The 26,350-nt window shown below is 40.8% G+C and overlaps 1 protein-coding gene across 1 annotated transcript in view; it reads right to left on the minus strand.

The window, feature by feature from the left end:
• Positions 1 to 2,809: 2,809 nt before the first annotated feature.
• LOC124284915 overlaps positions 2,810 to 26,350 on the minus strand; it is a 33,109-nt gene continuing 9,568 nt past the window's right edge. The window contains exons 8-24 of the mRNA XM_046721046.1: positions 21,968 to 22,163; positions 21,801 to 21,868; positions 20,663 to 20,745; positions 18,746 to 18,836; positions 16,420 to 16,658; positions 16,003 to 16,090; positions 15,263 to 15,495; positions 15,029 to 15,119; positions 14,440 to 14,571; positions 12,266 to 12,403; positions 11,720 to 11,943; positions 11,136 to 11,281; positions 10,678 to 10,814; positions 9,337 to 9,427; positions 7,262 to 7,433; positions 6,363 to 6,474; positions 2,810 to 3,341 (exon numbers count right to left, since the gene is read on the minus strand). Coding sequence (XP_046577002.1) covers positions 3,196 to 3,341; positions 6,363 to 6,474; positions 7,262 to 7,433; positions 9,337 to 9,427; positions 10,678 to 10,814; positions 11,136 to 11,281; positions 11,720 to 11,943; positions 12,266 to 12,403; positions 14,440 to 14,571; positions 15,029 to 15,119; positions 15,263 to 15,495; positions 16,003 to 16,090; positions 16,420 to 16,658; positions 18,746 to 18,836; positions 20,663 to 20,745; positions 21,801 to 21,868; positions 21,968 to 22,163 — 2,387 coding nt within the window. The 3' untranslated portion in view covers positions 2,810 to 3,195. The remainder of the gene's footprint in view (positions 3,342 to 6,362; positions 6,475 to 7,261; positions 7,434 to 9,336; positions 9,428 to 10,677; positions 10,815 to 11,135; positions 11,282 to 11,719; positions 11,944 to 12,265; positions 12,404 to 14,439; positions 14,572 to 15,028; positions 15,120 to 15,262; positions 15,496 to 16,002; positions 16,091 to 16,419; positions 16,659 to 18,745; positions 18,837 to 20,662; positions 20,746 to 21,800; positions 21,869 to 21,967; positions 22,164 to 26,350) is intronic.

The following is a 26,350-nucleotide window of genomic DNA, read 5'->3' on the forward strand; positions in this document are numbered from 1 at the left end:
AATATCCATCAATTAATACATGTCTCTTGTCATAAAATACGTATCATGTTATGCATTCAATATGGTTACAACTATACTATTAATACATCTGATGACTGTCAATCATCCAGATTTAAGTAAAGACATGTACTCTGATTATTACTCACATATATAACAATTATAATTACTAATATTTACAATCACATTCTGAAAACAATACCTCACCTCGTCTCAGGGACGCAGGCAGAATAGGCCAACAGCTAATATGAACATCTGATTCTCAGTGAACCTAAATAAACAAACTATTGCCTAAGTATACTGCTAGTATATACAGATATACATCATAAATGACATTAGCGTACACATAAATAGTTATTTACCCTATACATACATAAATATTGCATGTAGAAACTAAACCTTATAATAAACATGCATGATACACATTACTGTATCATGGTAGTATACTAGTGTACTGGTACACAATACATCATATATTTGTCTAAAATACTAAGCATGCATATATTTATAGACAAACACCTTACATACACTAAATATGATAAAACACTATTCCTTAAAACATGTAATCTAATGCACTAAATCCTAATAGCCCTACTATACATGTAATACTAAAAGATCTAACTTAACTTACCCCATAATGTGCTGGTGCTGTGCAGGTATTGCAAGTCTCAAGGAGAAAATGTATACTGCCACAAATGAAAGGCAGTAGAAGGCTTTAAATATGATGAGAAGCTGAAACCTTTGAAACAATAGGAACCTTGACAACAGGCCAATGCAGAGATTGAACCTGACACAGATCACTTAACCTTAACAATAGACCCCAAGCTAGCTTACCAGTGAGCTAGTTAAACAATGCAAGTGTTAGTGTTAACACAGGCCAGTTTAGTAATGATAAAGTTTTATACCTAAGCTTTAAAATAATGAAGTTTAACACATTAAAATGAAACACTTTTATTTACACACTGTTACAGTTGGACCAGTACATATCATAAAGGTGATTATTTCTTAATGTCATTTTCTTAAAATTCCTAGTTCGTGCTGGTGTTACTGGTTTTGTACATCTACTATTGACGTTTATTCATAAATGCATCAATCCTATTCATACAGGGATCAATGTTTTAAATGAATTATTTTAATCTTTGTTAATCATTTTATATTACTTTATCAATTGTTTCAAACTGTTGTATTAATATACTTTTAGTGCTAATGTACCTCAGCAAAACTTTTAATGTCGCCACTATAGCTCTAAATCTGAATTATTATTATTTATTCATCATTTATCTTTGCCTCATGTATTTGGCCCTGTGGCTAGCTATTTCAGTAATATTTGACATATCTATGGGTATTTTTGTGGTCTTATCTATTATGCATCTCTTGTCGTGTTGTATGTGTTTTCAATGTTAACCGTGTGAAGCAAATTTCCTTCGGGATAATAAAGCATTATCTTATCTTAGCTTACACTCGTGTACTCTTGGAGATGATAGGACCAGTACTCTGGAATATTGGTAAACGGCGAAACAACACGCACTTATACTCTCACGTTCAGTCACCACACTCTAGTGTAGAGTAGGGAACAGCTGGGGTGTTTACAGAACGCTTGATAGAACCGAGAAACACTTCTAAAGACCAGTGAAGACAAATGAACACTGAGACGACAAGAGGAAACTAGAAATGGTATGGGGACACTAAAATAGATCAATATAGAACATTAAAAAGACAACTGAACTCGAATAATTGGTCTTCAGCAACCCATGCTTGTCGTAAGAGGCGACTAACGGGATCGGGTGGCCAGGCTCGCTGACAGGGTTGACACATGTTGTCGTATCCCAGCTGTGTAGATCGATACTCATGCTGTTGATCACTGGATTGTCTGGCCCAGACTCGATTATTTACAGACCTCTGTCATATAGCTGGAATTCCTCAGCGAGCAGCAGCGTAAAACTAAACTTACTCACTCACTTTAAAGAAGAGCTGCATTAAACACTACTGTTTCCTTCGAAGAGATCGCCCAAAAGATGTTTTGTAGAATACAGAAAGTTATCAGTTACTGTGTTATTGTGCGCGTTGGGAGGCATGATCTGCACTGGGGTTCAGACTAAAATAACTCTGTGAAGATTGAGACGAATATTAGCCCAGGATGCTCTGTGTAACCCTCCCATGCCGCAGTTTTACGTTTACCACAGATTACTTTCAACTGTACCCGTGGGATCGAGAGTCGTGCTTTCATTTTAGTTTACTCCACCATTAGTTTATAAGATATTGGATTCTGATTGGTCAGTGAGACATTTCTGATTGAAACGGGAGACTTGACTGCCATACCATCAGGGAAATGAATATTTGTAGAAACGTCTCCATTCTCAATCTCAGTAGGTAGACAATTTGAAATAGCATATACATGTACCATGAAAGGTTGCAAACAGTAGAGCTGTTTGCTGTGAGTGTGCTGTCGGCATGGAAAGGCGACAGAAGTCGACACAGTTTATTTCAAGTTTTATTTTGAAACCTGGGGATGTGGCGTCTGATGTCATTTCCCTGGCATCACGGTGTGACGTCATGTGCAGTCGAAACACAAGTATTGAGTTTTCTTCACGGACGTGCACGCTATGTTGGCTTTCGAAATAACTGCAGTCCAGAGTTTCTATACCTGACGTGAAGGTAATTTAGAAGAAAAAAATGTTGAAAAGGCATGTGCATGTAAAGCATAATGTCTGTGGTCGCTGTTTCGTTAATTGAGATAGAGAGTCGGTGCACCGGCTGCTTCCGTTAACGCCCGAATGATCCTATTCCTGAGTGAATGAATAAAAACAAATCGTTCGAAGTAGTTCATTTATTGCACGAGCTATTACCAATGATTTAAAACTAATACAGGTGTTTACAGATACATACAGTTTAATGTTGGTCCTGTGTTTTCAGAAACGTGAAACTTGGTCATGTATTTACAAGTGTTCCATGTATTACTGCAGGTCTAGTGTCTAGTGTCTAGTGTCTAATGTTACAGTTATTGTTAATTGTTGTAGTCGTAGTTACATGTCGTGGTTGTGCTGTGTCAGCAATGCACTATCTGTATCTTCGTCCTGGGGAACTCATCATGGCACCAACTGACGATGTGTTTCCGTCACGTGATTTCACTGTCCCCTGAGGATGTAGCTGCTGACCGTGTTAGGCTCGTGTTAGCCTCTTGTTAACCTTATGTTAACCTTATGTTAACCTCGTGTTGCGGATACACATGGCGAAGACGACCAGGAGCAACATCAGGGCGACCATGCTGACCCCGATGATGGCGGGGAACATCACGGACGACTCTCGAGTGCATTCACAACCGATACGGTTGCCGGAGGCGCTACCTGACAACAACGATGGAGAAAGCAATAGTCATTAAAAACTGCAAATAATAATGCCATGATAAGTACGCCTATTATGCTCAATTATGCTCAGGACGACACTTTAATATTTTTTTCTCGGTCAACGGATCTCTGTACAGTTCCCACGAAGAATACAATCCAAGCTGCCTGATGCGGCTCTTCAAGGTGTACAGGGAGTGAGTGGGTTTAGTTTTACGCCGCACTCAGCAATATTCCAGCTATATGACGGCAGTCTGTAAATAATCGAGTCTGGACCAGACAATCCGGTGATCAACAACATGAGCATCGATATACGCAGTTAGGATACGATGACATGTGTCAACCAAGTCAGCGAGCCTGAACATCCGATCCCGTTAGTCGCCTCTTACAACACGCATGGGTTGCTGAAGACCAATTCTAACCCGGATCTTCACGGGTCAAGGTGTACAGTCACATTGCACAAAGAAATACGTATCGCAACATCTATGATTTTGAACCCCCATATATTAATGGATAATCATATCATATTTATGTTCGTATACTTATTTTGACCAGTCAGTCGCACCATGATTTCAGATGCTATACGATCAAAGTCGAGCATCACGTGGGATACATCACAAGAGATGTTGGTTATCATCCATCGAGTGTCAGCCGATTGACCAGGGTGCCGTTCCACTAACCGATCTTAACTAAGATCAATCTTAGAAAGTTACGCCAATTTTACAATCGTCTTAGCTAAAAGTTACACCCGTTCCACTAACCGATCTTAGGCCGATCGTAGCCGGTCCCGATCTTACGATCCGATCCAAGCTTAGATCGAGACTCTTTCGTGCGAGAGATAGAGGAATGCGAGGCACGAGTTATCTCCCTTTGCATAGTCTAGCAAATGATGGAAGTACTACGAGTACTACGAGTAGTTTACGAACCAACTGAGTGAGTGAGTAAGTTTAGATTTACGCTTCCCTCAGCAATAGTCCAGCTATATGGCGGCGGTCTGTAAATAATCTAGCTATGATGCATAGCGTTCACTAGCATGAGCGTTCATGTTAGTGAACGCTATGTATCTTAGCTATAAATAATCGAGTCTAAACCAGACAATCCAGTGATCAACAGCATGCGCATCAATCTGCGCAGTTGGGAACCGATGACATGTGTCAACCAAGTCAGCGAGCCTGACCACCCGATCCCGTTAGTGGCCTCTTACCACAGGCACGGGTTATTGAAGTTCAATATTCTAACCCGGGCCTTCATGGGTATTTTTCCAACCAAGTGTAAACGTGGAGAAAAAACCTAGAGCAAAATATTAGGGTAGTGAGCACCTTGGTTTCAGGTGCAAGTGCGTGAGAACGCTGGGTATCAAGCATAATATAATATTAATAAATGCATATTTATAGTGCGCCTATTCCACATCCTTGGGCATGCTCAAAGCGCTGTGTACAGATAATTTACACGAGAATATTTACAGCCGAGATTATAAGTAATATACTGAGAACAGGTTTTAAGTCTGGACTTTAAAAATGTCAATTGTGTCAGAGCTTTTAATATGTGCCTGAACATTGTCAATCAGAATAAACAAGGCGTGACGAGGCTATAACGTATGTAGAATCTGTCAGTGGTCTTGAATAACACGCGGCCTGCCTTTAGAATCCCCCACCAAATATGCGCAGTGAAATCAAACATATTTGTATCTTTTTGCTTCAGAACATTGTTCACTTCACGGCTGTCCCTATTCTTAACCATGACGTTGCAATATTGTTGTACAAATGTGTTACACCGACTCGCTCGGTTGTGTTCCCATGACGACAGTGGTCAGACTGGCCTGACATTTGTAAGGCTTCAGTGCAGTGTTTGTTTACATCACAGAAATATACAAATTCATTTCATGGGGGGACTTTAGGGGACGCTTACGGTGAAATGCTCGCTCTTATTTTTCACAAAGAATAGGAAAGTCACCATTTTGGTTTCTCTACGATTGATTTTAGCTATCCTAAGTTGGTCATGAGCAACTTAGACTTTGAATCTTAACTTTACGATTGACTTAGGTAAGATTGGTTAGTGGAACGGTGTGCCGATCGTAACGTCACGCTAAGATTGGGATTTTAGGGGTTTACGATTGGCATAGGGCTAAGATCGGTTAGTGGAACGGCACCCAGGACATTAAGACTGTCAGCGTTCAGGTAGAGGACAAGTGGCAACGCTTCGGGAGGTAACAATCCTCAGAATCATAAGACATCACTCGTTCATGTCAAGTGGCGTTACGAAAAAAAAAGTGGCTTTCACGTTGCTGTTTGTACCACAGAACGGTCCGAAATCGCCTACAATCGGCCGGGTTAGAGGCAGACGACCTCTCAGACGTCCGTTGGTTTCCCCAGAGCATGAAAGCAGTAAGACTAGCTTGGTGTCAAGCTCGACGTGACTGAAACTTAACGTCATGGGGAAGGGTCGGCTGGTCGGACCAAAGTCGATTTCTTTTGTTATTGACTTATTGCCGAGCTCGTGTTTAGCGGCGCAGAAACACTGCATATCCACACTGGAATATCTTGGAGCAAGGACCGTTCCGCTCGGGATTATTGATGGGGCAGTGGTGCCTCTTACACGACTGTACACTTGTCCTTTTGACGATCAAACGAGATCTAAATGGACAGCGGTACATCACGGACATCCTAGACAGGGTTGTTGTCCCGCATTTCGATGAACATCCTCAAAACCAGTCTCCATGGATGACAACGTTCGGCAACATCGTGCACGTGCATTGTTGTTTTCTTACATCAAGAGGCGATAGCGACACTACGTTGGTCCACCAGGATTTCAGATATTAAACCCATACAGTAAGTTTGGGACATTATAGGCTGCAGAATGAGCCAGTTCAAAATCTTTTGATTGTTTGGGAAGGAACCTCCATCAAGGCTCCAGGAATACCTGCAATTTAAAGTCTGATACTGTAAATGAGTAGAATGGATCTCTTATAAGTAGCACCACTTGTAGAAGCACACATTATTACCGGAAGCAGAAGCTAGAGAATACCTGCTGCCTCATCTGTGGATTCTTTGAGGAAATACACAACAGCTGATGTCTTCTTCTGTACGCTTCCGTCGAGAGCCTGGCGTCGTCGTCTGGTCGTAGTGCCGCACGGGATCTTCAACAGTTGAAAGACGCAATGTCACATGTCACTACCATCAACTGACCACCTGACCGTACCCGTGTACCTTATCCTCTGTTAGTCTTAGTCAAGAGTAATTGTTGTAAAGGCAGTGGTCTTTATCTGATTACTGAGTCAGACCATGAAGACGGCAGAAAGTGGAACTTCAATGCCAAACATTTATTGTCTGGTTCCTGTAAAGTACTGACAGAAGTACTGCTATGCCGCGTCAAGCAACGAACACATACGAACATATGAACGGGTATGCTACGGATAGGGCAGTATGTTTAATACTGATGATAATTTGGTGCATTAATTGTCATTTCGACACCGTATACTTCAACGTTCTAATAGAATGATAGGTTGGCAGTCCTGTCACATCTCACCAGTTTCACCATCATATTGCGTTAACATTCCCGTCCCGTTTCACCATCAAGATACGTTTACATTCCCGTTCATTGTCACGTCTCATCCGTTTCACCATCAAGATACGTTTACAGTCCCGTTCATTGTCACGTCTCACCCGTTTCTCCATCAAGATACGTTTTCATTCCTGTCCCGTATCTATTATGCATGTGATTCACACATTACATACTGTTAACGTTAAGTGGAGACATGTCCGTGTGTTGCCATCAATACATGAGCTCTGGACTAACTGTGTCTCAATGTCCGGTCGGTGGTATCAACGCTTAGTCAGCTCTCAACCTGAGAGTATGTGTGTTGTCACACCTAAGATCACAGTCTGAAGACATATATTTTATGTAGGTGTACTTTCCAAACGTACCAGATTGCAGTCTTCCTTTCTGTCAGCGAGGCACAGTTTGTAGGTGATGTCGTATATCATGGACGACGGCCCCGGGGTGAAGTAACCAGGCTTGAAGTCCATGCAGATCTTCGTGTCGGTCTCTCTCCATGGCAACACGTGGACCAGAGACTTGCCAGATTCGTCTGGACAGCTGAAGAGTTCGGATAAGAACATGCATCCATTTCAACAACAAGGCGCCGTGAAAGTGATCTTGTTGAAATTAAATACGAGTTAAGAAGAAATGTTTCTGAAATGAAGATTAACGAGAAATAAACGCTTTCAGGAATCAAAGAGGAATTTGGATCATGTTTCGAACATATATACGAATGTTGTTTAGTTATGGGTGGGCTCTTCGTGTTACGGGTTTGTATACTTTATCCAAGATTTGACAGTTGTAACATCGTAATGTATCCTACAGCGTTCATATTTAGCTTGCGAAAAATGGTAAACAGCACACAAAAAGTAAACAATGGTAAGGTGACGGCAGTGGAATATTTTGTCGTTTGTGGCCGCTGCAATTTTGGTATCAGGGTACATTTCCTTTATTGTAATAAACACTCAGTATTCTGAGAGCTTTAGTGTGATAGACATTTCAATAATGTAATTCTTTCATTCTGTTGTCGAAACCTCAAAGAACGCTTGACAAGATGAAACATGCAAATATAACGTTTCTAATATCTTTAGACCTAACTGTTTCTGGAAAATACCACAGGCCGTCTAGAATCACAGATAGGGAAGATGATCCGGTAGAGATAAAGAAGATTGTATTCAAATCTGAAAAACTATCTTCAATCGTAAATCTCAGTTTCTTATATCTCAGAGATATTAGCGTGATCACAGACATAATTGTCACATATATAGTGGAAACATAGTGCCGATAATCTTGTCTTTGTCAAGGAACAGCGGCTATTCAGCTTTCGACAAGGAAATCATTCGTATCACAGCATCGGTGATTAGATTTCATGATAAAGTTCCTGTCTTTGTATATTTATGTTTACACATTGTTCTTGAGGCATATTGTGGAGCAAATAGTCACCTTTATCTGATAGATCATAATTCCGATGAAGACGGCAGAAAGTGTTTTTTTCAATGCCAGACGTTTAATGTCTAGAATTTCCAAAGACTGCTGTCGCATGGCAGAACCCGGTAGGCTATCATTTAGGATAATACCTGGCGTCATCACTAATTTACAGTCGTCTATGGTGATAGTTGTCAGAGTTTTCGGCGAATGATTGAGACTGGTTATTCTTTGACAATATTTTGACAATATATTTTGCCCTATGTATATTTAACAATAAGTGGCATGTGCTATATAGGTTCATTCTGAAACATATATGAAACATATGTTATATTTGGGATTACACTTTCCTTGGAAAGAACAAATTCTAGAACCCACACCCCCAGAGTCAGGCACCATATCGCCAGCACACAAAGTCAGCTGCCTAACCCGCTCAGCCACCGCCATTCTAAATGACATTGTGTAATCATGAAACATTCCTTCTGGCAGACAGAGCCATCCCGACATGTCTCTTGTTCTATATGCATATGGGTTGGTGAGTTCTCTCAGTATTTCGCACATTGTGTGAAGTTCATTTCTTGTCTCTCTTGTCGTGATATTCCTATGCCATATCTAAAGGCCATGTAAAACCCGGCTCACTTACATTACCGTGTCTGATGATTTTAATCAAAGAGCACCTAAACCCCAATCATTCGTTGGCAGCTGGTGTCGCGTCCGAAGCGCACCTACAATCACGACATCGTGTGTACCACTGAACCATGTTGTCCCTCACGTTTGGCAGGAAAACAGTTTGAGGAAGAATGAAGGACTTTTATTTATTTTCTATTCTTTCTTTCCATATATCAATACCTCTAATATGAAAACGTAGAGGGGTTGGCCATAGAAATTCTACACTTGGCAAAAACTAATTTGGATATTTTACTGTAGCTTTGGGGATGTACGTAATGCATCCACCATACTCACCAAGCTTCACTGAAACTGCTGCTTAGTTTGCCTCACTCACTCACCCACATTTATAAATACATGTATCTCTTACCCATCACTGCCGTAAGTTACAGCTACCTTCCGCGAAGCACCGGATGCGCCGTTATGCCCGAGTACACCCACCAAACCAAGATAGGCAAACCCTGGATTGACAAGAGTAAGTTTATATCTAGGGGTGTATGTGCATTGAAAATCCTATACATCGACAACGAGTAAACGTGTACATAGTTTTTGTACTTATTCACTTTTCCACTACTGTGTACAGACATAGACAGTGTACTACATAACGGTGCCCCTTCCAACTATGTTCAGTTACTTACAATCAGACAATAATCAGTCGATCTTCCTTTAAACCCTGCAGCTAACAAGTGACGTGGCTCGGTTCTAATAATGCAAACAATCATACGAGTCCATCGTACCATTCCGACTTTGTCCTAATCATGTGTTCAAGAATCACTATGATTCAGCGCTGTTACCTGGTAGGCCTATCCTACCAACTACCATCACCAACAACAGCACAGGCAAAATGTGCGTCAAGTTCAGAAACTTTCTCCACATCTTCCAGAAGATGTTTTGAAGGCCTTGAATGTTATAACCATGTTCAAATATCGAGAGCAAATAGATCGGTTATATTGTGGCGTTAAAGAATTTACCAACTATCTTAAAGGTCACATGCAACGTAAAACACAACTTTGCAGATTCTGATACCTTTTGGTATGGACTTACAGTAAAAATGATCAAAAATGCAAATTCAACTTATAAAGTTGCAAAATAACGCGATGAAAAAAACCCCGCGAAATCGGAGTTCAAACGATTCACTAAATTCACCCCAGCTGGGGTGAAAAGTGGTTTCAACAGCTGTGCTGCGCTGCACTGCGATCATGGTGCATGCGCAGTGAATGGGTTCGCGCAGCTTGGAAGCGTGATGTCCGAATTATAAAGTCGTGAGCAGGAGTGGTCGTATCTTATCAAACAACATATAGTAAATAATCTACTCGTTACATAAAAGAACCGAACCGTTCGACATTTCAAGACGGAAAAACTTCGGTGGCGGTGAGTACTCGGAGTAGGCTTTGATGTGAACTATTTTTCTAATGTTTTGTTGATATTTCACAGTCGCAAACTTTTCATATGTTATGACAGGAGATTACCGATTTAACTGTTTATATAATTTCATTTGACCATTACACCACACATTCTTACCGAGTCACTTTCTCAGTTCGGTACTTAACACCAACGTCATTATTTAGCATTGTCAGAATTTCTAACATGTGATGTAGATATGCCTCTGTCACAGACAAAACTCAATGTCTGTTTTATTGACACTTATGTGTCTGTCTACCTTGTCAATGTGCTATGATGTGTGTATATATATATGGACATGTGTATATACCCCCAGCTGTTGTCTCGAGACACAGTCTGTATACTTGATTCAGAGGTATCGGTCCAACAACGGGAAGATCGTTTGCCAGAGTGAGAGTCAGCTTGGCTTTATAAAACTTCTCCTCAAACTGTTTGTTGAAGTACTGCCTGTAGATAAAGAATCTGACACTTTACTGTCTGTCTACGACTAAAAGTAAGATTTAAACTTCTACAAGTTTATTGAACAGGACCTGTGTGAATAGACTATACACACGCCAAAGATAGCTATATAGATTATATCTCATACTGTGTATTTACTAGGGTGAAAGGTCAAATCACGAAACAACTACAGAAGGGAACGATGCATTGCAAAATATATCCCAAAAGCTATTGAATGCCAGTACGATACATGGCAATGAACACTCTGTACCTAACAATATCTGGAGACAAACAGAACATTGCCGATAGTATTGTTAGTTTTGTACTTACTGAGACACGTCTGCATACACAGATGATAATGACACGGTGCCATTTGGAGAAAGGCAACACTTCGCAAATATGATTTCGTCGGAAGCAGCGAGCAGGATTGGATTGTATTGTATACGGTACAACACTGTGTGACATGAGTCATTCTCCTGCAAAGAATGATGGAAGTATTCCGTGAGTGAGTCGGGACGACATGGCTACTAAACTTTCAGCACTCGCTGGGATTCCGGGTTAGAAGAGATCCACTGTAATCTAAACGTAAGGGATGAGGTGACAAAATGGCTCGGATGACCAGGCGTGGTGACGCACAACTGGTGGCTAGTTACATCTGTGAATGACTTGACAGGTCAAACAGACTGTCGTGACTGAGTAGTACTAATAGTTATAATTCCCCCGCCCCAAGATCATAGCTGACATCAGAATGGTACATGTCTGATTCTGTCACCACATTGTGCTGGGACAAGGGACATATCCTGTGCAAAGTGATGCTAAGTCATCTGACTCACTCTGCGGTACGTAGTGGATCATGAGACCAGTCACGCAGCTCGTATGAACTCAGCGAGTACTCCTGGAAGCAGAATACGTACCCGTTGCACAGAGGGGTATCTCCCGCAGTTCCCCTCAAACTCCACTGTTATACACTGACCCTTGACCCCTGCTGGGATCCTGTCTGTGGGGTCATCGGGGTGGGGAACTGGCCTGGCCGTGCACTGAGTCGAGGTGTAGCCAGAGACGGTGATGAGAGGCTGGTATACGTTGATTGGGTTCATGCAGACTGTCATCTTGCTGGTGTCACATGACGTTATGATGGCTGCCGGGAGATGATGTTGAGACAGAGTGAGTGAGTAGGTGGGTTTAACGCTGTGAAACAGCACTGGAGTTATGTCACGTGACGGCTAAGGTGTGTGGATGATCAAAGGTTTTAGACGTTGCCATCTTGATCAACCAATAGGGGTTTGGAGTGGACAAACCAAAAACTGGTGTTCGAACTGTTGAGAAAGTGTTATCTGCGGTAGCACACATTGATACTTATTTTTATAAAATACTTATATTTTTACAATTTGCGGTATTGTGACAGATTGAGAATTATGTATTTATCAGTAGAATATATTATTACATCTTTGTCAACCTACTACGTTTCATCTGGCAGGCCTTGTCTCCAGCGCTGTAGAAGGCGGGATAACAGTGGCACTGCCCGGTGTCGTTAACGGACACACACTGACCACCACTCCCACAGTCCACGTCTTGGCAGCCAGTCCCGTTGACGTCATCTGAAAAAAGAGCATATTCCATGCTAAACCTGTTCATTGAAGCGAAAGTTCCTCTGAATTTAATGTAGTGAGTGAAGATGATTCTACGACGCTCTTATCAATATTCCAGCAATATCACGTCGGGGTACACCAGAAATGGACTTCACTCATTGTGCCCATGTCGGGACTCGAACCCGGGTCTTCAGCGCGACGAACGGACGCTTTAACGACTTGGCTACCCCACCGCTACCCGAATTTAAATGTGGGTCGGAACTGTAATCCTCAATCTTCACGAAAGATAAGAGGGACTGTACATATATATTTTATCCCGACCCGACCACGTGCACATTATGGAAACGCTCTGGCGAGAATGGCATTTTTTGCACAAAATCATAACACGCTGTGAATGGAATAATGATATTCTAAGTCCATATACAATCATACAACTTGGTTCCCAAATACTTTCGCCCCAAAATGAAATATCCCCTTTATTTTGTGATGATCACCTCTACTTTATACATGTATCAAGAATAGAGAGTTCTGTTTTTAAGTTATTTAATTTTCAAGTCTTGCGTTTCAGTGTCGGTTGAGTGCCATTTACTAATATTCTCCGTATAATTCATTCTAAACTTTACACAAAGTTACTAATTCCTTATTGACACCATCGGAAAATAATAACTGTGCTCAGTCCATATTATAGGTCATGTGAGGTAAAATATCTCATTATCCAACTCTCACGAATTTGTGCTCGTTACCCGTCATGCGGTTCCCACTAATGACATGACGGTACTTGGCGAGGGCTTCCTACGTATCTCACATATTTTAAAAAAACAACCTACTGTGAGAGTCGTATTATGCACAGTAGATGTGACCTTCTCAGCATCCATTCTCGGTTCTCTAAAGGATGTTTATGTTAGCGATCATGCTAACAATGAAGGCACTTATATATCCTCAATTGCACACTTTCCTCTCCTTCTCAATGTGTCGTGATTCCAATCTTTACGCACGACGGAATCTTCTGATTACACTACTTTGTTATCAGCCGTATATCTGGTCCATCTCTGCACGCCTGGCTTGGTGTGTTTCTTCTATCTCCTGTATACTTATGCAGGACTGATTACATTGAATCGTGTCGTATTTCATTCCTGACAGAATTCAGTGATGTTAAAGGTATTTGTCTGATGCGAACAGGCACAGTGACAGAATATATATTACATGATTATGATGGTGATGATGATGAAAGTGATAATTATATTAACATACCATTGATAGAATGAATATACTCAGAAACCAGACGACATGTTGAATATGCCCAGAAAGACTTTGTTAAAGATTTGATACACTTATATGGTACACATGCAACACAGGTTAAACTGTCGTTTTTCTGATGGTCCATGTGGCAGTTTTCCTTGTTTTGCAAATAATGGTCCTTGTTGATTATTTTTTACCTCCATCAGAATTATTTGATTTCTTTCTTGTCTTAATGGTACACACACTTACAGAATCAGACCACGTTCCTGCCTCATGTTCTGTCAAATCTAACTCTGACAGAAACAAGTGTACAGATGATCAGAACAGTATAGAGAAGCGTGTGCGGTAGTTAGAACATTCAGATGTATCTATCAAAGCCTTAGAGATACGTTTACGTGTTGCCTATTGGAAGAGTTTAAAGCAATGGATAATGATATAGCAATTCATAATTGCCTTCATATGTACAGAAGTTTGCTGAACAACATACAATGTTTGTTAATCCATCCAATGATTGTCGATACAGCTATGATAATGATGACGACAACACTGACGGTATTCTAAACGGTACCAAAACAAGTCTGTCATAATACTTGACGTGAACGTATCCAAGGCTGTCGTGATAGAAGACGTTAACGTGGATCGGCTAGTCACCATGGGCGTTTTCATTTAGTATTTAGTATATTAGTTTGTCGTCCGTCTCTGCTTTGTAGATGAACACATTCATTTTGAGGAAATACTTTGCTAGTTTTCGACCCTATAAACATTTCCGATGACCATGATGCTAACCCAGGGGATGGCCCTCTCACCTGCTATGATGCTGCAGTCAGGGCCGATTCTGCCGGAAACACCCGAACAATCACACGTTTTGCCGTTGGGTGGGCACGTTGTTCCGGCAGCACAGTTCACGCCGTACCTGTTGCAGTCGAAGTCCACAGGAGCTAGATGACAGACAACAACGAGTTAGTTAGCGCCGCGTTGAGTGGGTGTCTGCCACCTGTATCGGGAGGTGGGATGAAAGCGGTTGTCTAAGACGTTTACCACTTCCGGGAAATCTACGAGCACATGTTTGGCGGAAGGAAAAAAATCAAAGCCAATTAGGGACTTGACCAAGGCATGCTTCCAGACCTTTAGACGACATGTCCACCCATCTGCTCACAGTATTCACAAAACTATATTTATACCCGTTGAATGCCGCCCCCCTCTTCAAATTTGACTTACCGCAATAAATGTTCGTTTAGTTATATTCAGATTATGGTGTCACTCAACACTGGCATTGTAGATTGTTGACATCACCATTATATATAGAATGTATCCAAAGATATTATGCCATACAAACCCTACTGTCTGACAGTTAAACATAATTTTGGTTTATTTTGCTGATGAGTATATCATCACCGTCGTCGTCTTCTATACAGATGTGAATAGTTGTGTTTGCATAGTGCTCAGCTGACAGTGTCACCAAGAACGTTTCCTTGGACTCAATCCTCTGAAAATATAAACACTTTGCATGTGAAAACACATTTACAGTATATTTGTTATCTCCTGAGTTCTTCCAGGGATACATTAAACATAAGAATGTTACATAAATATAATGATGGAACTAAATTGTATATTTATACTTGCACGCACCAGATCCTCAACAATCGGAATTTCCAGAATTACATATTTTTCCTTTTCATAAAACTCAAGAGTACGCGCAGTGGTCAGGTAATCGCTTCCAGACTTGGCACTTGCGTCCAGATACAGCACCGTCACATTCCGTGGTCCTCTGTCATGCTGGGATCTGTAGACGTGAAGACGTATAGCACCAAGACACTCCGGGACATAGATAGCTCCATATATGGTGAACTCCAAAGGATTATCTGCAAAACAAAACAAACGTCAATCTGTAAACTATAGTTGAATACACCATGTATCTTGGACGAGTGGATTTACGAGCCAGCTCAAATGAATATGCCGATAATGGTTTTGACGTAAGTGACGTAGCGTGCGTGCATTTTGTCGCTGTTGTATTGAAAAGGTATCCTTTTTATTACCCCTTTATATTACAGCCTCGGAAACCTTTATTTATGACATGTCAAGGAGACAATGAAAAACATTATTTCATCAGTTGGTAGGTAATTGTTCGAGAACAGGAAACAAAAATATACTATGTTTACATTTTCTGTTGGTTATAGTTGGCTCTGATTAGCAGTAGAAGTGACGCTTAGAGAAACAGTTCAGATTTTTTACCTCAATTACCACTATTGAGGACTGCCAGTGTTGGAGTTTCACTTGTCCCTAGCACCATTTAGTAGTGTCGTGCAACGCTACTAGATCAGTGCTCCTCACCGCCCACTGACGTGAGGAAGGATACAGCAAACACTCACCATCATCTTTGATGCAGATCCGTATAGTTTCATTCTTATATCCATCCGCATGAAGTGTGATAGAGAAGTCTTCCCTGGATTCCAAAATCTAGAAATTGCGAAATAGTCATACATTGCTGTTAGGGGGGAAGCCTGTATCGATGAAGAGTAAGGCTATAGGAGCAACACATAAGATACCTGTCCAAGCTTGGACTTACCATGTCCAAACTAAGATTAATCCTGTCTAGGCTTAGAGATATAGTGTCTAACACTAAATTTATCGAGTTCAAAGTAGTCACACATGCCCAATTACAATGGTTTCTTGTCAAGTTATCATGTCCCAGCCAAATGTTACAATCCTTTTATCTAATATTGTCATATTTCAGCATGAGTGAGTGAGTCTTGAACGTTGCTCCGAACACTGTCTCAGTCCTGTACCTTATCTTTTAATATCGATATGTCCAGTGTTGACTGTTTCTCCCTTTCAGCGAACTGCAGACTCCTGATGTTTGATGTGTAGTCGCTGCCGTCCCTGGCGGTGCCGTCACTGTACTCGACCGTCACAGTCAGCGGGTCCGTGTCGCACTGGGGCCTCAGTACATGGAGGTGTGGAACATCCTCGTCCTCCGAGAAGCAATCCTTGCCCACAACAGTGAACTCCTTGAGTATAAGATGACCTGTGTACAGTAAGACAGAGTTGATGCAGCTGCTGTAGAATGAAGACAGCACCCTAACAGGTACATGTGTAACAACACTATCATTCAAAACATTGGATTTATGATATAAACAATATTTTATTTCCATTAATGTTTACATGTTTCATATTACACGACATAACAAAATGGAAATAGGATTAGCGAACAGGCCATATGGCCTATGTCAATGCTTCTCCGCATATAGTTCGTTAGTTCTTGACACAATTCTATGGAGCAGACATTAGGACATTAATGAATGAATCAAAACAAAATAAAATAAAGAAAATAAAGAACACGATACCAAGTGCATTTTATGTTTATAGGTTGTTACTTGAATTCCGTAAAGCGGTTAGTTTCAGTTATGTAATTCTGAACCGATTTTATAAGGTTTTCATTGTCTAAAGGAGATGAATTGTCATTGCCGTGAAGTATAGTATATATGCTGAGGTGGTTAAGGACAAAGTATCTGTCAAGTCTAAACTGGGCATAGCAGGCACATGACAGAAAAAAATGTATTACACCTTCTTCTCTGTTATGGCCACATGAACAAGTGGGATCATCAACCAGGAATCTGTCAAATAAGTGTGCTTTTATATCACTACAACCTATCCTAATTCTGGATAGGATCACTTGGTATTGACGCTGGCAATAACTAGCAATGTATGTAACATTTGAAGAAATCTGAATGTGGAATGTGTCTGTGGAAATGAATTGTTGAAACCTAGATAGGGAATCTACATTTCTAGTATTGATATCAAGTGCATTCCATGCTTTAACAACAGAAGGCAGGAACGATCGGTTATACTGGGATAAGCGCCCTGCATTTGTCTGAAACTCATTGGATTTACGAAGGTTGTATCCTGTTATGCTGGAGATACTAGGTGGGACCCATAAAGATAGGTATTTAGGAAAACATTTGGGTAATTAACAATAAGCTATTCATTGCAATAGAAGATATTTTGTTTATTTCAGCATCGTAGTTAACAAGTTATTTCAGCGTAAATACGTACGGGTATATATATCACAGAAAGGTCTTTATGCTATTTCATTTGATTTTTTAACAGTAATAATCTATGACACGTTTATATTTTGCTTATCTATTTTGGACAGTTCGCATATTCAAGGGAAAATAGTTCGAATAATATACGTGAAATATTTGGTATTGAAGATGGCCTTACTGAAAGCTGTCTCTTCGAATAGATTCAACATTACGATCATATATTTTTTTATGAACAATTCATATTTCACACATTTGCTTCTAAACTTCACACACAGGGGCGGTGGGATAGCCTAGTGTTTAAAGCGTTCGCTCGTCACGCCGAAGACCCGGGGTCGATTCTCCACATTGACACAATGTGTGAAGCCCATTTCTGGTGTCCCCGCCGTGATATTGCTGGAATATTGCAAAAAGCGGCGTAAAACCCAACTCACTCACTCACTCACTCTAAACTTCACAAACAAGAGTCATCAGAAGATGACAAACCTTCGATGACGGTTTTCGAGGTGTGCTCCGGAAACGATGCCCACCCTTCCCTTTTGAGACTAAGTCCAAAACGTTTCCATAGAAACCGAGAAAAATAGAAATACAGAAAATCTGTAAATAGTAAAAGGCACCACTTTTGGATCTGCCTCATATATCTGCAAAATTTTACTGAAAGATATAGAGCAGTTTTCGAGTTGTGCTCCGGAAACGAAGCCCACCCCTCCCTTTTGAGACTAAGTCTGAATCGTTTCCATGGAAACCGGGAAAAATGAAAATGACCAAAACCTGTAAGTACCAAAAGGCACCACTTTAGGTTCTGTTTGATATATACATGTACACCAATTCATGTTGAAAAATATTGAACGGTTTTTGAGTTATGCTCCGGAAACAAAATTATTACGGACGGACGGACTGACGGACGAGGCGTCGGCTATATCCCCCCGCATTACATGGGGTGGGGGAGTGGGGGTGGAAATACAAATACGAAATTATTCAGTCTAAATTCAATTGTGAGTGCCTTGCTTTACATAATGCAGTTCAAGGGAAAAATGATTACGTTTAAACTCAGTATTCTAAAGTTACAAACCAGTGTCTCCAGAAATGCAGAGTTTGACAGTTTTACTGAAGTACCTCTCGGCGGTCAGAGTTATGAAGAAGACTTCTCGTGACTCAATTACCTGAGAAAATAAAGGCGATCATTACAGACTCATCACTCCTTCCCTTCACCACCAAGGAGAAACACAATTCCAGGATATATCCTACATGTAAGCTATACGTTCATGTGTTACCATGTTAATGTAACCCAACCCAAGAGAAAGGTGAAGTATCTACCTCAACATATATAAGTGGGCCCAAAACGCAAAACAGCTGTGAAGTCTTTATGAACAGATCACAGGCGGTGGTTAAACTGTTAGGCTCGTCTTAGTCGACCAGTAGTCCCCCAATGTTTATAAAAATATATCTGTTTGTTTCTACAAGCAGCAGTACACTCACCATTGATAGAGTGAGTTGACCGATTGTAGTGATAGTATCGCTGACATATTGTTCGTATAACTCACACACTGAATGACCCCAGTTTGGCCCTCATTCATGAAAACTTCACACTCCAGTGAACTCGAACGAAGAGGAAGTAATAATATTTATAGTTTTGATGTCAATATTTTGGTCCTCGAAAGATGAAGAGACAATTAGTACGTGTGACCTCATGTTTACACTGGCAGACTATTCCGTAGGATCGCAGAAACAGATACACCCTCAAGACGAGATCAGAGTATGTAAGCTCATATAGGACTTCAATATAGTCGATTATACTTCTGTTGCAACTAATAGATTTAAACAATATCCACATTAGACGAGAATCGCCTGTTACGAACAACTTCTGAGTCGCAGTGACAGAGCGTCGTACTACATTCACATCAAGCAGAGGACGTCATTATGACCGACACGACCAATGTGTCTGGGGAGATTTCAGCAGCTGACAATATGCCGTGTTTGTCATCACCGATCAACTGGCCGATCATTCAGATGTGATTATTAAGATGTTTCAACTAAATATTAAAGCACCGTCAAGGACTTCTGTAAAATGCTGTTTACTGTCACTGTCAGTCTTGGCAAGGATCGAGTCGATAGATTTGATGTCCATCTTAATTGTGTTCACCAAGATGGTCACCGCTAGTACTGTCGATAACTGGCTTACTGTCAAACACAATAACATCTTCACATCTATGCAGAAACACAAAGATTCAAGTGTTGAAATAATCTGTATTTAATCGCGTTGCTGGGGCTACACAAAACCAAGTATTTCCACATTGACTTCTATAGTATTGTTATATTCTTTAAAACATAAACTAAGATAAGTTATTACATGTACATAGGGGCATACTCTGGCCTTAAGAAACAACACAAATAGAAAATATGACCCCATCAGCCAGCTTCTTTTCCGAGTACAGGAAACTAAACAGGCCAACCCCAGTTCCGCACAAAATGTCAACCGTTCGATGGTCTCTGTGGTCACATCGTGTATAAGTCATCATGTAAAAATCTATTATAAAATATGGTCAGTTTTATTTACTAGATGTACCTTTAAAGAAACACACAAGTCTGACACAAACTCCTCCAATCACAGCTGTCAGTTAATTCAGTCAGCACTGGAAGTGTATCCTGTAATTGGTCCCCAGGAATGTGTGATTAGTCTGTCTATCAATACGTCATTTCAAGCATACAAGCAGAGTAAACGTCGTGAACGTTGAAACATGTTTCTTGACAGAAACGACTTTCATATTTTGAAAAATGTTACCAACTATTCATTGTCCTTTTATATCGCGCCCTTGCCCTGATTGGCTCTTCATCTGTCATCATGCCCAAGCCTATGACCAGAATCTCTCAATAACAACAACAATAACAACAATATCTTTGGAGTTTTTCCAGATTGACTCGCCGTGATGTAACTGAAGTAGTGTTCAAAACGGCGTTCAATCAAACTCATCCACCCCATGTAGTTTACCTCGTCCTGGACAAGATTAATCAGCAGCGTAACATTCTCGTCATTTCTAGCAAACTCATCAACCCCATGTAGTTTACCTCGTCCTGGACAAGATTAATCAGCAGCGTAACATTCTCGTCATTTCTAGCAAACTCATCCACCCCATGTAGTTACCTCGTCCTGGACCAGATTAATCAGCAGCGTAACATTCTCGTCATTTCTAGCAAACTCATCCACCCCATGTAGTTTACCTCGTCCTGGACAAGATTAATCAGCAGCGTAACATTCTCGTCATTTCTAGCAAACTCATCCACCCCATGTAGTTTACCTCGTCCTGGACCAGATTAATCAGCAGCGTAACATTCTCGTCATTTCTAGCAAACTCATCCCACCCCATGTAGTTTACCTCGTCCTGGACCAGATTAATCAGCAGCGTAACATTCTCGTCATTTCCAGCAAACTCATCCACCCCATGTAGTTTACCTCGTCCTGGACCAGATTAATCAGCAGCGTAACATTCTCGTCATTTCTAGCAAACTCATCCACCCCATGTAGTTACCTCGTCCTGGACCAGATTAATCAGCAGCGTAACATTCTCGTCATTTCTAGCAAACTCATCCACCCCATGTAGTTTACCTCGTCCTGGACAAGATTAATCAGCAGCGTAACATTCTCGTCATTTCCAGCAAACTCATCCACCCCATGTAGTTTACCTCGTCCTGGACAAGATTAATCAGCAGCGTAACATTCTCGTCATTTCCAGCAAACTCATCCACCCCATGTAGTTTACCTCGTCCTGGACCAGATTAATCAGCAGCGTAACATTCTCGTCATTTCTAGCAAACTCATCCACCCCATGTAGTTTACCTCGTCCTGGACCAGATTAATCAGCAGCGTAACATTCTCGTCATTTCTAGCAAACTCATCCACCCCATGTAGTTTACCTCGTCCTGGACAAGATTAAGATTAATCAGCAGCGTAACATTCTCGTCATTTCTAGCAAACTCATCCACCCCATGTAGTTTACCTCGTCCTGGACAAGATTAATCAGCAGCGTAACATTCTCGTCATTTCTAGCAAACTCATCCACCCCATGTAGTTTACCTCGTCCTGGACAAGATTAATCAGCAGCGTAACATTCTCGTCATTTCTAGCAAACTCATCCACCCCATGTAGTTTACCTCGTCCTGGACCAGATTAATCAGCAGCGTAACATTCTCGTCATGTGGATCCACCCCATGTAGTTTACCTCGTCCTGGACAAGATTAATCAGCAGCAGCGTAACATTCTCGTCATTTAATCAGCAGCGTAACATTCTCGTCACTCCCAGCAAACTCCAGGCGGGTGGTAGTTGTGGAGAAGTCGCTGCCAGCCTCGGCGCTGTCGTTGTCATACTGTACAGAGACATTCAGTGGACCCGTGTCTGTGGCTGGCCGCCCCACCTGCAGCTGGATGGTTGTTTCATTTTCAGAGATACACCTCTGATCAGACACGATGAAGTCCAACAGTACCGTGTCCTTTCCTACAAATATTGACAACAGTTCGTTCACTTTCACGCATATGTTTTGTTGTTTTTTATAATGACATTCTCATGAATGCATTACTCTGTTCGTGGTTCCATCTAACGTAATAGTTAAGTTAAATCGTGAATGTTCGAGATATTGTGACGTCATGATGGAGATCGGACGTGTTCTGGGGCCTCTCTCACTGAACTAACAAACTAAAGGCTTTCATGGATTAATTCACAGCATCCACTTTCATAACACCCAAAATCATGTGTAGCATTGTATAATGCCCTTGAAAGCTGAATTTTATGAGAAGATGACTTTTACTTTTGACGATATCTGTCAGATTGTCAGAAAGTGAATACGATCGTGAAAATCGTGCCCCACGCCATTGGTTGTGCATGACGCGTCGACAATCAGTGAAATGTGCTCTGGATGTGATTCACTGGTTTTCTGAGGATTTGACTCGGATTTGTTGAATTACCAAAGTGAGTACTTGATGTTATTTTGCGTATATCAAATTAACTTTGAACTGAAACCTATGGAAAAAACGCCTGTACAAGTACGCCATCTTCTAGTAAACGAAATCGTGAACAAGTGTTTACTTGACCAGACTCTGACTCTGATTTTGATCAGAAACGCCAGTGTCAAAATAACTCTGAGCTAAACGTTTGTGATAGTTTTGTCAATATGAGCGAGGAAAGTGAACAGCTCCATGCTGGTGACACTGAACCTAACTCTGTTCACTTAGTCAGTGAAATGTTGAAGGCTTTTCAAAATAAGGACGTCCTTCCCGCTATATCCGCGGCTGTTGGTGAGGTTATCCGACCCATGTTCCGTCAAGAAATGGAAGAGTTAGTTGCTAAACATAAAGCCCTGGAGGAGAAAGTGTCCGGGTTGACAAACACTATCACAGAGCAAGATAAAGTTATAGAAACGCTCACTCAAAAGCTCGACCGCAGTGAACAATATTCCGTATTTTGGGTGTACTTGAGACTGAGAACGACAACACTGACAATCTTGTGTTACAAGTGGCGAAATCTATCGGTGTAGATCTGACTCCAGCTGATATTGACGTCAGCCACCGCGTCCCCCGACGCCCAGCTACGCCCCAGGACCCTCCCCGTCCCATTATTGTGAGATTTGTCAGTAACGCCTCCAAGCGCGCCATTCTGGCATCACGTTCTAAACTCAAGTTTGCTCGTAAACCAGGAGCCCCTAAGATCTTCATAAACGAAGATCTCACTGGCCCTTGAACTACCATTGCCAGACAAGCTCGTGAACATGTCAAGGAGAAGAAAGTCGAGGGAACCTGGGTTACAAGGGGTGTTATTCTTATTAAACTCTTGGATGGCACTGTAAAGAAAGTTGCTAACAATACCCACTTCCAGGAGGTCTGCGAGGCCACGAGGTCGAAAATGGTGATCAACCTTAGTCAGAAATAGACGTTGTTCTCGCTTCAAACGAAATGCGTAATACGTTGAATCACGACTGTGCAAATGTCTGAATATTTCTCCAGGTTTTTCTACAAAGGGAATGACTAATAATTAACAAATACATTCAGTCAAAATATACTTTACTGGTATCACAATAACGTATTTTTATATTTGTTTTTAAGGAAACAGAAAACAAGTGTATTGATTGCTGTCCGATTTAACCTTGAACAGTAATGTATGGAAATAGCATGTAAACATACATCCCGTTCACTTGTCAATGACACATCCTGATGTTCTTCTGCAATCCTTATTCAAAACCCTTACACACTTCCCAATGACTTGGGGACGGTGAAGGTAGCCTAGCGGTTTAAGCGTCACGCCGAGGATCCGGGTTCGTTTTCCCACATGGGTACAATATGTGAAGCCCATTTCTGGCGTCCCTAGCCGTCATATTGCTGGAATAGTGCTGAAAGCGGCGTAAAACCATACTCACTCACTCTGAATGACTTAGTACCTTACTAATGCAATGCATCTCGGTATTACAAATCAGCCATAACGCTTATAAACCTGTAGAAACAGTCAATCCTGCTTGATGCCCGCTTTAATCATGCTCGGCATGATATGAAATGGCATGAAAACAGATATGCACGAGAAAAGCATGCGATATTGACATGTCGTGATGTGATTTACGTGTAACGTTCTCCTTCATTATGTTAGTTTGATTGTATTGGGGTTTTTCTGTTGGTCTCTTGTGTGTGTTTTTCCCATTCAGTTTCATGTTATTGAAGTTAATAACATTATACGACAAATATATATGTCTTCTTTGATATGCAATGTTTTAGTATGCACTCACTCTGAATGACTTATTACCTTAATAATGTTATTACATGACGGGGAACACAAACATTATGTGTTGCTATATTTAGGAGTCATCTCAGTGATGTTTTGCAAATGGGGAAATCTTGTTTCCCGACTTAATCATGTATGTCACGGTTTGAACTAGCACGAAAACGGCATACCGCCCGGGAGAAGAGTGCATTGATGACGCTGTGGTTAAATTTACGTCATTCAACGTTGCAATCCTATCATATTTCTTAATATCCTGTTGTAGATATCTTCCTAATGTTTTTTAAACTATGCAAACCAAGTTACATCACAATGCTATGCAATGCATCTCGGTATTACAAATCAGCCACAACACTTATAAACTTGTAGAAACAGTTAATCCTGCCTGATGCCCGCTTTAATTATGCTCGACGTGATATGAAATGGCATGGAAACAGTTATGCACGAGAAAAGCATGCGTTATTGACATGGTGCGACGTGATTCACGTGTAAGTTTCTTTTTCATTATGTTAGTTTGATTGTATTGGGTTTTTCTGTTGGTCTTTTGTGTGTGTTTTTCCCATTCACTTTCATGTTATTGAAGTTAATCAACATTATACGACAAAATATATGTCTTCTTTGATTGCATGTGTTTTAGTATGCAGGTTTACATCTCGTAAACGGGGTTATAATTTCTTTTCACAGTTTGTGTTTCTGAATTTAAGAGTTGTTTTCTTGTAAACTCCATGAGTGTCCTTTTCCCCCCTTTCTATCCGGCAGATCATGGTTATAATCTGCCTTTTTACTTTTTACCTTCTTTGTTCTTTACAACAATTACTGTTCGTGACTTTCCCCTTCATGACAATTGATCTGAGTTCACATAGTGCATGTATGTTTCTAAATGTTATATTTTAATGTATTCAGAATGTAATTGATTGTTACCACTTTTGCAGACGTGACTTAATTCATGTTTCGTGGTCAGTTTATACCAGTTCTAGTTTGTATCCCCACCATTGTCGCCATTCATGTGATCTCATAACGACCGATAATGCCAGTTAACATTTCTCAATACAGGCAATCGGTGGGTTTGTTCTCTCTAAAATACTCTTCTGAAAAAATACATCTATTAAACTTTCGAAAGTTTGTAGTAATGGTGACGTGCCTTTACGATGCTAGAATATCTCTACTCCTAACCTTATTACTATTACTTTGAGGTGATATCCATCCCAACCCAGGACCAACGTGTTATACTGATCTTAAACTTATCCATTTAAATGCTAGTAGTGTTAAAGATAAAATTGAAATCATAGGTCTAGAACTGAACGAATATGACGTTATCCGTTTGACAGAAATCTGGCTCCATGAAGGTATTTTAGATAGGAATACTCTTTTTCCAGGCTTTCAGTGTCCCTTTAGAAAAAGATAGACCTAGACGGGGTGGTGGTGTCGCTGTCTACGTTAAGAACACATTCATCCCCAAACGAGTAGAAACCTTAGATAAGATTGATCTGGAAGCATTATGGATAGAGCCCCGCTACAAAAGCAGGAAGTATCTAGTGGGTGTATTTTATAGAGCAGACAAAAGTGAGCAGTACTGGAACCTGTTAGATCAATCGATTGGAGATGCAATGGATATGGATTTAGATACAATCATTGTTGGAGATTTTAACATTGATCTTTACAACAAATTAGACGCTAAAGTAAGCAATCTTAAAGTGGCTTACGGCTTGCATCAACTTATAAACTCACCAACTAGAGTCACCCAAAACAGTAGAACCCTTATTGATTTGATAAAATGTTTTAGAACCTTTTTGTAGCGATCATTGTCCAGTATCCGTAACAATAACATAATGTATGAAGTCAACGAAAACATATCTGAGAATAGTTTATGATTACACATTGGTAAACACAGACGATATCTGCTTCCACGTTGATAATACTGA

The sequence above is a fragment of the Haliotis rubra genome, unplaced genomic scaffold (assembly GCF_003918875.1).
Source record: "Haliotis rubra isolate DU_JTF1 unplaced genomic scaffold, ASM391887v1 Scf348, whole genome shotgun sequence".
Taxonomy (NCBI): domain Eukaryota; kingdom Metazoa; phylum Mollusca; class Gastropoda; order Lepetellida; family Haliotidae; genus Haliotis; species Haliotis rubra.